The sequence below is a fragment of the Neopelma chrysocephalum genome, unplaced genomic scaffold, assembly GCF_003984885.1.
Source record: "Neopelma chrysocephalum unplaced genomic scaffold, ASM398488v2 Primary Assembly neopelma1_22, whole genome shotgun sequence".
Taxonomy (NCBI): domain Eukaryota; kingdom Metazoa; phylum Chordata; class Aves; order Passeriformes; family Pipridae; genus Neopelma; species Neopelma chrysocephalum.
Window position 1 is genome coordinate 23,691,448 of NW_020897689.1, and position 12,557 is coordinate 23,704,004.

Sequence of the window (12,557 nt, forward strand, 5' to 3'; positions counted from 1 at the left end):
TCTTTAAGATCCCTTCCCACCTAAACCATAGTATTGATGCTATGATTCTGTGACTATGATCTCGTGCCTTTCTCTGCTGCTAATGACTTCTACATCAGAAGTATAAAAAGACTAATCCAGCCCCTCATCTAAACCACTCAATTTTTCTTGCCCACTAGGTTCTTTCTTACTCCCCTATGCTACTAACAATAGCTCACAAAAACTGACAGAGACAATTATATTTAAAATTTATTTCCCAGTACAGTTGCAAAGGGTGCCAGAAATGAGCCAGAGATATTCCTGAAATGTCTGCCCATGTTCCTAAAACCAAGTTTGCACCAAGAAGCACTGTCCAGTTAGAGTATTGATTCTGACAACTTTTAACACATCAAGTCAGCCCAAATGGAGGCAGCGTTAGTTGTTTTACTGCCCTCAGACGACTAGGCTTATATCAACTAAACTCAACTTGCTTTTCCTTGCCTTTGCACAGGGTGCTGTCACTGACTTCACAAGGCCTCAGGCGGCTTATTTATAACTCCCTGTTGATACCAGCATCCAACTGGTTTTCTGGCCTGTACCAAGGAGCTGTGGCAGAGAGCAGGCTGGTATGAGAAGCAAGCAAAAGACAGAATCACAGAATCAACTAGGTTAGAAAAGACCTCTGAGATTGTTGAGTCTAGACTATAAGACATGAGCGAGGAAGAACAAAAAAAATATAATGTCATAAATATAAGAGTATGTGTTCTTATCTACACATGGCAATGGCTAAATTTCAAAGATATCATTTTAAAAACCTAACCAAAAGTAGATATTTGAATGCTCAGAATGAGATATTTTAATCCCTATTGCTAACACTATCAAAAGCATATCTCCTAAACATTAAGGAGCCATTTGTTCTAAAAGCTGGCACAAAAGGATCTGTTTGCACACGTTCATCATTACTGACTTTAAAAGATGCATTTTAAAAGAATGACAAAAGCTTTGCAGGGTAAAAGCCTGGTACACACTGCACTTAAGGAACACTGATGGTTGTATTGGCACTTGTGTTTTGTATTCTGATCTGCTTTGGATATATATATCTGCTCACTTTTAGCGGTAATTTAGCTCATTGGCCAAGATCCTATAATGGTCAGTGCTGTTTAGGCATTGACTAAAAAGATGACATTTAGTCAAAATAACAAGCAAGAAGTCTATTCAAAGAATGCTGGAGAGGAGATAGAAAAACCAATATGTTTTTGTGAACTCAGTTACACCAGAGACTTCATAAGTTCGCATTTTAGCCTCTGTTAGGTCAAACAAAAATGTAACAGGAAGGAAAAAATAACCAAAGGAAGTTATAATAGGCCAAAGTCTTTAGAAGGATGTAACTTTTCACCTCAACAGCTGAGTGTGACAGTGGAACAAGACCAGGCTGGGCTGAGTAATCACGTGGTCTGTTTGGAGATGATACCAACATCTTCTTATTGGATCTGTCACAATGCAGCTTTTTTAATTAATTAGTGATTACACAGGCAAATAAGGGCTGTGTCCCTGGCTATCATTCTCCTGACACTGAACTCACATTCATGTTTTCACCTGCAGGTGTAAGGATGACTCTTCTTCCTCAGCACTTCACGCCTGAATCTTGCACAAGTTTATTCCCAAAAGGCTGACCATCTATCAGAGTTTCCTAGCATTTAAAAAACTTTAAAAATATCAGAATTGAGATTCTTCCCTTTTAGTCTTTTTTTTTTTAAATTATGTGTTTCTTTCATGCATTCTTTGCATTATGTTATTTTCATCTGTTGTATCCCATTTTCAGCTGAGGCCTAATGAACATTTCTCAGATCACAATGTTACCCGTGGGGGAGTGGGGATGCACCACGACACCTTCCCTCAACCAGCAGCAGTGGATTTTAACCCTCAAGGATTAAGAAAAAATACTACGCTTTCCTATGATCTCTCAAAACTACAGCTGTAGAAGGCTTGTTTCTTGGAGAATAGCTGGATATTCACATAAATGCTTTACACACCTAAATTCTCTACTGCTGCATCTTAGCAAATACACAGAGTAATGCTCTTCTGCAGTGAACATATACACTCGATTTTTTGAAAAATGGCCAAAAACCTTTAGTGAAACAAAATAATCCTGCTAGGTATCTGGCAACAAAACTCATAACTTAACTGGATGTTTGATGTAGGGAAAAATTAGATTCTGAATGCAATACAAATTGTTCAAAAGAAATAGAACAGAGAAGATAGTACTTTAGAATACTACAGCAAATACCCAACTTCATTGTATTTTTAACTAATATCACCCGTAAACACAAATATAAGTTGTACTGCAACTGAAGATAGTATCTTCAGCAACTAGAATTAAGATAACATGGATAGACTACTAGGTAAAGTCAGACAGAGGCAGTAGCCTCGAAGTGGCCAATTGAAATAGCTGGGAAAAGTCCATAAATCTTGGGCATGCATGTTTGTCTGAAGGAGGACATTTCACATTTCATGGAAGGCTTGTTTAGACTTTCGAACTAGACTAGTCTCTTGGAAAAGACTAAATCTAGTTTCAAACTGTGGCAATTTACGTTCCTCATCCAGCTCTTCTTTTTCTTTTTTCCTTCTAAAAAGATCCTGATCTCAATGTGGCAAACTTTTTGGGACACAATATTTTCAGAAAAGCCATTCGAAATTTAACATGACATAGAGGGTAAAGAAATGGATTCAGAGAGGAATTGATCCATAAAAGCCAAAAAGTTGCTTCATACAAGGAGTTATGGACACAAGTTCCCTGGCAGGCCCCACGAATAATCATTAATATAGAGTACGGGGCCCAGCAAATGGCAAACACACAGACAATTATGGCAAGTGACTTCGCGATTTTCTTGTCTTGCTCCAGTTTTGACCTAGTCTTTGAACAGAGGGAAACAGAAAATTCATTTTCTGGAGTAACAGAATTCCCTCTGGATGGAGATGAACAGTCAGTTACCAAAAACTCTTTCTTTGGTCTCATGGAAGAAGAAACACTGTCCTCTGCTTCCGAGGAAGGAGAAGATGCCCCTGACCTTGGTAAAGGGCAAAATCTCCAGGACAGGCTGCTGCTCCTTGGAGGCTCACAGTCCTGCACACTGCCTTGCCGCTGGCGCCTCTGGATGCTGTGGAAGATGTGCATATTGAAGTAGATCACCAGGAGCAGTGGCACAAAGAACTCCAGGGTGGATGCACACAGGAGGAAGTACCAGTTGTTGTAGAACTCAGCGTAGCACTGATCTGCCGCTACTGCACTGTGTCCGGCCACACGCTCCCAAAAGAGGATTGCTGGGCAATAGAGGAGAAAGGCTAAGACCCATATGGCCACCATCTTGATGGCAGGGTTGGAGGTTATTCCCTGCTGGGCTCTGTAAGATACCTGCAAGGGAAAAAGAAAGAAAAAGGTCAGATTTTTGAGATACATTTTGGAACCAAGGGAAGTAGCAGAAGAAGTCATCAGAGTGCTTGGTAATTTAGAGCTGTGGCTCTGCTGATCAGGGGAAGCTCACCCAAGAATGTTTAATTCATTGATGTTGACATAGCATAGGATTGTCTCTCTACAGGTTAATGTAGCTGTACAAGGATCATGGTCCAGGGTATGAAACATGGTCATCCATCAGTACCTAGTAATTTGATATGCCTTGTTTGAGACACCTGTGATCTGAAGTTCCAGAGTAATTAGTACCTTATAGTTGTTCAGAGTATAACTCCCATTCGCTGGCAACTGCAGTGCTTTTTGCAGTATTTTGCAGACAAATAATGCTATATGAATCACACAAGTCAACAGAAAATGTGGCACATGGATTTAACACCCACTTTTAAGAAAATTGCTTATTGGACATTCATGAGAATGAAGGAATAGATTCCAGCTCTGCAATGCAGCCCTTAGCTGATGAAACTACAAAATCACCCCTTTTCTTCCTTCTCCGACCACGCCAGGGCCAGTACCTATTTTCCACTATATGCTGTAGACAGAGAGGTATATTGCAGTTCACATCCTGTTCCACCCCTTTCACAAAATGAGAGAGTAAACAATTCTGGGAGCTTAGATATCCAATTGAAAACAAAAGTTCGAGTTAATGTCATATTCATGGAGGTGCTCTGAATTTTGCATTTTGTAAATGCTGTCTTTGGCTTTCCAGTGTAACATTTCTTACATACCAGATGTTTTGGTGTTTGATTTCCCAGACTTTGTCCTTAAAATAAAATAAAATAATAAAACTTAATATAAAGACAATTATAAGTGGAATTAATTGCAATTGACAAAAATAAGACTGAAATTCTATTGTATGATGTTATGTTGACAGTCTCATACCTCACAAAAGAGCTGGAACCTTTAGTTCTCCCTGACATTCCCTGCCACTTGAGCTAACAGTGTAGCTGGTGAGAAATGCTGGCCTCCATTTTTAACATTACCCGAGACATAAAGCACACACAACGTGTGTAGGATGCTATGCAGAAAGCAGAGACAGAGTGCACCTGAAGTTTGGGATTCTGCTCCAAGAGGACTTTATTGCCACATTTCTGCAGGCCATCATTGCAGTCTACCCCTTGTCCCGTTCTCTGCCTGTTTGCTCTTGCTCCCAGTCTTCTCCAGGATCATTTGTGACCACATCTCAGGTCTAGACATCCTCCCTGATGTTCTTTATTTCACTGCCTTAGCTTCACTGCCTTTTCCTCCCATGCCTGATTTTACATCCAAACCCAAATCCAGTTTACTATGAATTTCCTCTTTCCTTGCCTCTTTTTTACCCTTTTTACCTCTTAGCCTGCTTTTCCTCAAGCAGTAACACAACAACAACGTGAAGCAGAAATTGTGAGAAAAGTCCTGGTTGCCTAGCTCTGTGCTACAGCATGCTCAATGAGGAATAGTCATCCCATCTAGCTGCAAATATCTAATAGTCTCCACATGTCAGTATATTTTTGAGAGCTATTATCTCAATTAAATTTTGGGCTTATACTCACGAACATAGCAAAGGTTGGTGAATATAATCCTCCAACAAAAAAATCAGAGAAGCTGTAAACAGGGTACTTACAGCTCGAGTAACTGACAGGAAACGGTCATAGCTGATAAGAACAATGTTAAATACTGAAGCTGTGCATAGGAGATAATCCATAACTAGCCAGAGCTTGCAGATGCCTCTTCCCAAGTGCCATTTTCCCGTCAGGCTGTAAGGGATGTAGAGAGGTATGCAGAACACACCTATGGAAAGCAACCACAAAGACACCACGCAGTTCATATGGACTGCAAACGGTACTCCTGGAAGCAGAGAGACACATTATTATGGAATTTGGGTAAAAGAAATTAACAAATCTATTAGGGTGGATATATGATTTATATACAGAAATTCATAAATTCTCATGAAATCTGGTGGTGACTTTCTACGTATTAGATCTTAGTGTGATTTGTGTATGCTGATTGTTGGAAACAAGCTCAAAGCAAATCAGCGAAGAAGGATCTACTGAAGAAGAAAACTGCAGTCTAACCAATTTACACTCTCTAAAGGTACATAATTAGTGCTGCAGCAAATATGCACTGTGGCTGCATTCTGACATGTAACCTCATCGCTGTATTTCCTCTAGTCTTTTGTCTTTTAGAGCTTTCCCCCAGGCATATCTACAGCTGTTGCCAATGGCAGTTTTTATTGTAAGATTGGTTAGCATTTGTAAGCTAAAGACAATATATTGGACAGTCTGTGTGGTGTTTGGAAACGTCTCCTACCAGAGATAGAGCAGACACAGCAGAAGTATGAAACTCCCTTTTTTAAGGAGTGTTTCAATCTCGTGCTTGTTCTCCACCTGAGAATAACTCCAGAACCATTTTTTTCTGTTAAATTTGTTTTTTTGTCCAAAAGGCCTTCAGCAGAAGTACTTAATTAAGAAAATCATGTTTGTGTTTTATTTTTAAGCCAGCAACTTCTTCATTTTACCTCTAATATTCTTTCAAAAGTGTGGTGCAACATCTGATACTACATTCCTGGAAATGCTGATCTACCAGAGACAAATAGACAGTTATATGCAGCTTCAAGATTCATTTTAAACTCTCCCACTTATTCTTTCCTTGGTATGTCCATCAAGACCGTAGAAGCTACTGAACATTACCAGGCTATGTGGCCTACTGACTATAAACCTCTGGGCAATGAGCTGACAGACTGCTATCAACAGGGAAATGTGTACAGCTCTTTCGATAATGATGGCTTGTTTAACACATACCCTAGATACAAGCAGCAACACTTTTGTACAAAATACTCATTTTCCATAGTTGCTGATGACAGCTACTGTTCTCATCAACTTCTATGGGATCAATGTTTGCTTTCATGTCAAAAAGAAATTACTGATTTTAGCTGTAGATATAAATATAGAGGCAATAACCAGGTTCTAAGCATTTATATTTCAAACTATTCTCACTTTTACTAATTAGTGGATGCAAAAGACATGGGCCACATCCCTGGAAAGATTCCAGACTTCTAATAAATTAAAAAACAAAACCAAAACAACAAAGAAACAAACAAAATGACAAAATGAAACAAACAAAAATTAAAATAAACTAAAACAAACAAACAAACAAACAAACAAAACCCAGCAGCTTCAGAAAATAAAGTATTTCCTGACCAATACCAGAGACAAAATCTTAGATTTACATTGTCTATATAGGCTAGTGTAATACTGAAACCAATAATTTCCTCTTGGTTGATTTAAGACTACATGAGGCACCAGCCACAAAGAAGAACTGATGCAGAAGGAAGATGTTCACGTCTCTTGGCTACACTATGAGATATGAGGAAAAACAGACTTTTGCAGAAGACCTGAGCTATGAAATAGCAGCTCCAGCTGCCTGGGTAGGAAAACAAAGGCTTCAGCAGATGCATCATTTGTTTTCTGCAGCATAGGGCGAGTCCCAGAATAAGGCACCACCAGTTATAAATGGCAGAAATAAAGGAAAACCTTAAAGGCTAGACAAATACACTTCACTACAGAGCACTGACAAAGGAACAGCATTTAGGGGAGGCTGTATTGCCAGATGTGCAGTGGGTTGGTGGGGCTATTTCCTTTCTCGTAATTCAGTGAATACTGGTCTCTGTGACTGTCCTGGAGACAAAGTACTTGTGTGCAGAAATACCTCTTTGCTAGCTGTCGGCGAGGAAAGCTCTGGAAACTTAATGTAAGGATCCAAAAACTCCGTTTATTGAGGATAGAAAGCAACTTAATATACACTGCATAATAGGCTCTTACATATTACAGAGATTAGGCTCCTAATTGGCACTTGACTAATAGGTGATATCATCCCAACTGCTTTCCATTGTTTACACAGGTGGCTTGTTAAGTGCTTTTGTTTTTCAAATTCCAAGCTCCTGTTTTTCAGCCCAAGTTAGAATACACAAGGTCATTGCTGCTTTCTCATGGCCCTGTTATCTCAGACTTTCTCATGGGCCTAGTCGGACTGCATCTTATACTTTAGCAGCTCATCCATAGCTTTAGTCATGTTCATATGCCCTCGCGATTCTAACCAATCATCAATAGCTAGCCTCAAGTCAACATGTTTGCTGGCACATCTGCCACAGGACCATGGTTTTGTCAGGCTTTCTCTGCTGCATAGGCTGTTTCCCTGGCCTGAACCATGGAGGAGTGCTGCACAAGACATTTACACCCCCACCTCCTCACTTGGCACCACCAGTCAGGACTGGATCCACGGCACCTCCAGTGACCAATTCTTCTGGAGTTCTGCAATGTCACTATGGGAAGAGGGGACTAATAAGGAATAGAGATGGGAGATGCCATCATGGTATTACTGATATCAAATAACCCATTGGATCAATAGCCTGTGCTAAGTTGAAGCCAGTAAAAAGTCCCGGTGGTAAACTATTTTGTTGTAGTGCAATACATTAAAAAATCATTAGTACTATGTACAGAAGTACTTCATTTACCTGGATGTATCACACATAGCTGTATAAGAAAACAATTACACTGTCAAAAATAAGGATATTCTGAAGTGTGTGATGAACAGTCTTACAGGAGGGGCAAGGGTAAATCACAAACTGTAGCAAAAAACATTTTTCCTTCAGTTAGTATTCACATGTAGTACTTGCTCCTTTTTCCTGAAGCAACATTAAAAGTATTTCTATGAAAAAGGATGCATTTCTCATTATAACATATTTTGAGGCATAGTTGCCTGCTAAAACACATTCCTTTCCCTTCCCCTACAAACATTTGGGAAATAGTTATCTTAGAAGAAACCACACAGAAAATAAAATCCATTGCATCTTCTAAGATTCCCAGGACACAATTAGCACAGGCCTCCACCACTGTGACTTACCCACTGCAAAGTCAGAAACAGCAAGATTGAGAAAGAAATAGTTACTCCGATGCCTGAGATTTCTGTCCAGGATGAAAGCAAGGATCACCAGGATGTTTCCAAGGATGGTGACCAGACATAGCAACACCATGAGGAAAGTCAGCAGCACCAACACGCCCAGTGAAAACTCAGAGCTCGGTGACTGGGTGGGCCAAGTCTCATTACACGCTGCAGCCACATGCAGAGTTCCGGCAGTGCTGTTGTGCATGTTGTGTATCCTGGTCAGTTCAGCCTGGGAAGAAAGCTGTATCTGGCAGAGTTATCCAAAAGGTTCAGACAAGTCTATTAACAGGCTGGGCTGAATACTGACGCATTCAAAAAAATTCACAGTATCAAAATGATGGAACACAAGACTTCAAAACCTGGAGTCTCTAACTTTTCTTAATCCAAATGCACCTATTGGCCTGAAAAAAGACACCTCCTAAGCAGCAGTAAGTGCACACTTTGAAGTAGATTATCTGTTTCTTTCCTGAATACAGATCCTTATCTACTGAGGTCAAAAAAGCTAGTCTGAAAACAACTCTTTTCACAGTCAAGCAGTTTGCATATTAGCATTGTGTACGCACTTTTATACATTGAATTCTGCAGAAGCTAAAACCAGATCTCATTTTCACTTCCACAGTGGTCAACGGGATTTAAATTATTACAATTCTATTTCTGTTACTGTAAAATGTAGGCACTTTTACACTTGCTGCTACACCCCTTATTAAATTTTACAGTTAAGAACAGAGAGATGTTAATGCTGCTGGTTACAGAGCAGTTAAAATGCAGTTATACACAATAGAAGCATCACCAATACCCTTTCAGCTCTTCCTAATCAGAAGTAAACCTAGCCCTGGGCAGGGCAAACCAGGTATCTGGACTTTGCAGGTCTTTAGAAATGTGGCCCACTTCTAAATCTAATCCTCTACTTCCAAGTAATTCCTAGTAAGCTTCCACTCCAAAAAGCACCAAACCCTTAGCCCTCTGCAGGTGTGAGAAAACATATCCATTCCTCATCACAATTCCGTTTATTTTGGTAGGATTGCACAGCAGTTGTCGGGCCATGGCTGTTACTGCTGCCTGCAGCTCAATGGCTCTGTAGCACCATGGCACACCCTGTGACCAGCATTTCTAACTGCAGCCGTAATGCTGGCTGCTTGAGGAGGTGTAGGGCAAGTAACGAGGAAAGAGAAGGTGGGCAAGATGTGGGGAGGAGAGGTACAGTGCTCTGATCCTGTCTTACTGAACAAAGGGAATTATAGTGTAAAGAGTAATTAAAGCAAAAGGTGTAGGGCAACAGGAACACAAGAGACCTCAGGAATGATAAAATGTAGCAAAGAGACACCTGCCTTAGGGGAGGGGTGTGCACAACTGCAGCCTGGGAAATGCACCTGTGGCAGGATGGCCTACCTGGATAAGGCCTAGAATCCTACTGGAGAATGCATACAATGCAAGCTATCGTGCAAGTTATCTGTGGTGAGCTACAGCTGACACCAAGTGGTGTTTTGGTGTTGAATTATGCTAAAATTAGTCTGGTTCACCAAACTTCAAACACACATCCTGCTTTTTGAAGGAGGATTTGACAGATAAGCTAGTTGCTGACCTGTAAATCTGTGACTACCAGTCCATCACTTTATAACTATAAAAGCCCCGAACTACAAAAGCCCCATTCAACTTTCATATAGCAGATTCTTCCACGTACTTCCTTGAAGTGTGGAGCTTCTCCCATGAAGCAGGGACACCCCTTCATGCTTACTCCCCAGAGGTTAAGAGAAAGAGAGAGATCTGCCCACTATCTTGTATGGTAAGTTATATCAATCTCTACTTAATGATTGTTTCTTTTGCTAGCTTTGATACAATTGCTTTAATATAATCGCTTTGATACAGTGTACTATACTACTTTATGCTATATTATACTCTGTGAGTAGGTTCTCAGCCTTTATACCATGTAGTAAATAATTCTGATTTGGATCATTTGTCTCTACACTCATCTGTTCATTTGTCACAATAAATAATTCATTTTAAGCAAATATAGCCAATTTGCCATCATTAAAACCTGCAGGACAAAGCGATTTAATCACACCTCTGTAATTCCTTAAACTTAAACCATTGACACAATTTGAGGCTAAGATAGGATTCAGCTGCACCTAAATTCCTCTCTGAGAAGGAGTTTAGAAAGTGAGTCCTTTCTGCACCTTGTAACCCAATGGCAGGGCTTCTTTAATAACCTTGTCTAAGCCTTCCACTCCCACCCACGACAGTACCGGAGGAACTCGAACTTCCTGTGCAGTCACAAAGCCAGCTCCCTCATCACTCTTGGGTGGATCCCATCTGGTCCCATAGACTTGTGGGGATCCAAGAGGCTCAGCAGGTCACTAACTGTTTCCTCCTGGATTACAGGGGGCTATTCAGATTCTTATCTCTTTCTACATGCTCCAGAAGCCAGCTGTCCTGAGGACGACCTGTGTTACTGTTGAAAACTGAGGTAAAGAAGGTGTTAAATAGTTCAGCCTTTTCCTCATCTTTGATAACTATATTCCCGCCCATGTCCAATAAAGAATGGAGGTTTTCCTTGCCCCTCCTTTTCCTATTGATGTATCTGTAGAAGGACTTTTTGTTATCCTTCACAGAAGTGGCGAGATTAAGTTCCAGTTGTGCCTTCATCTCTCTAATTTTCTTTCTACATGACCTAACTATATTCCTAAACCCTTCCTGAGTAGCCAGCCCTTTTTTCCATAATCAGTAAGCTCTCTTTTTTACCCTAATTTCCTATAAAATCTGCCTGTTCAGCCAGACTGGTCGTCTTCCCTGCCAGCTTGCCTTTTGGCACACTGGGACAGCCTGCTCCTGCACATTCAAGACTTCCTTCTTGAAGCATGTCCAGCCCTCCTGGACCCCTTTGTTTTCAAGGGGTGTTTCCCAAGATACCCTCTGAACCAGTCTTCTGAATAGGCCGAAATCTGCCCTGCGGAAGTTCAGCGTAGAGGTTGTATTGATGGCCCTCCTTGCATCCCTGAGTATTGAAAACTCCATTATTTCATGGTCACTCTGCCCCAGATGGCCTCCAACCACCACATCTCCCACCAGCCCCTCTCTGTGAACAGCAGGTCTGGCAGGGCCCCATCCCTGGTAGGCTCATTTACCAGCTGGAGCAGGAAATCATCCTCTCTACACTCTAGGAATCTCCTAGACTGCCTCTTCTCCGCTGTGTGGAGTTCCCAGCAGACATCCAGCAGGTTAAAGTCACCCATGAGAACAAGGGCTGGTGATTTTGAGACATCTGCCAGCTGCTTGTAGAATAATTCATCACCCTCATCATCCCAGTTGGGTGGTCTGTAACAGACTCCCATCAGGATGTCACCTTGTTGGCCTTCCCCCTGATTTTGACCCACAGGCACTCAACCTTTTTGTTACTGACTTCAAGTTACACAGAGTCAAGAGACTCTAACATATAGAGCCACCCCTCCACCTCTCCTACCTTGTCTGTCCCTTCTGAAGGGCTTGTAGCCACCCATGGCAGCACTCCAGTCATGCAAGTCATCTCACCATGTTTCCGCGATGGCAACTACATCATAGCTTTCCTGCTACACGATGGCTTCCAGCTCCTCTTGTTTGTTACCCATGCTGCGTGCATTGGTGTACATGCACTTCAGCTGGGCTGCTGATTTCACTCTTAACTCAGGCTTTCCACCCTTATGCTCCTCTCTGGACCCAGTGGGCTACACTCAAGGCTGACAAGAGAACCAGCTACAACCCTTGCAAGGCCACTTTCTATCCCCTTTGAATGGTCATGGAGATGAAGGGAGATTCCCAACAACTGAAGAAAGGCAAATGTTGCAACCGTCTTCAAATGCTGCCACAAGGACAAAAGGTCAAATTCTCTTTATACCCTAGGAAAATAATGGAGCGAGTCCTCTTGGAAGGTATTTCTGAGAACCTGGGAGATGAAAAGATGACTGGAAACAGTCAGCATGGACTTACCAAGCGTAAATCATGCCTAAGCAACTTTGTGGTGATCTTCTTTGATAAAATTACTAGATTAGAGGACAAGGGGAGAGTAGTCATTTGTTTTTTATATTAGGGAATAAATCAAATGTTGAAGTTTTAATCATAGTCCTTCATGGGGCTGAGGGAGAAATCTATGTGGTCCTTCCTTTGGAACATAAAGGACATAGACATTAGGAGAATCATTCAGATTCAATACCTGTTAAAAAAAAAAACAACTAAAAGA

The 12,557-nt window shown here is 41.1% G+C and overlaps 1 protein-coding gene across 1 annotated transcript; it reads right to left on the bottom strand.

Annotated features, from left to right (window-relative positions):
• Window positions 1-2,545: 2,545 nt before the first annotated feature.
• Window positions 2,546-8,611, bottom strand: LOC113977462 (histamine H3 receptor-like). The gene is made up of 3 exons (XM_027703998.1): window positions 8,306-8,611; window positions 5,028-5,194; window positions 2,546-3,370 (listed from the first exon to the last, which is right to left on the bottom strand). Exons 1-3 carry the CDS (start codon window positions 8,550-8,552, stop codon window positions 2,585-2,587), a joined length of 1,200 nt encoding a protein of 399 aa, XP_027559799.1. The 5' UTR covers window positions 8,553-8,611; the 3' UTR covers window positions 2,546-2,584.
• Between the last annotated feature and the right edge of the window lie 3,946 nt (window positions 8,612-12,557).

Excerpts from the sequence above, each read along its gene's own strand:
- LOC113977462 (XM_027703998.1), bottom strand. The coding sequence starts at position 8,552 with ATGCACAACAGCACTGCCGGAACTCTGCATGTGGCTGCAGCGTGTAAT. Across the intron at positions 5,195-8,305 it reads TGTTTCTGACTTTGCAGTGG|GTGTGTTCTGCATACCTCTC; the intron begins GTAAGTCACAGT and ends TGCTTTCCATAG. Across the intron at positions 3,371-5,027 it reads TCCTGTCAGTTACTCGAGCT|GTATCTTACAGAGCCCAGCA; the intron begins GTAAGTACCCTG and ends TTTCCCTTGCAG.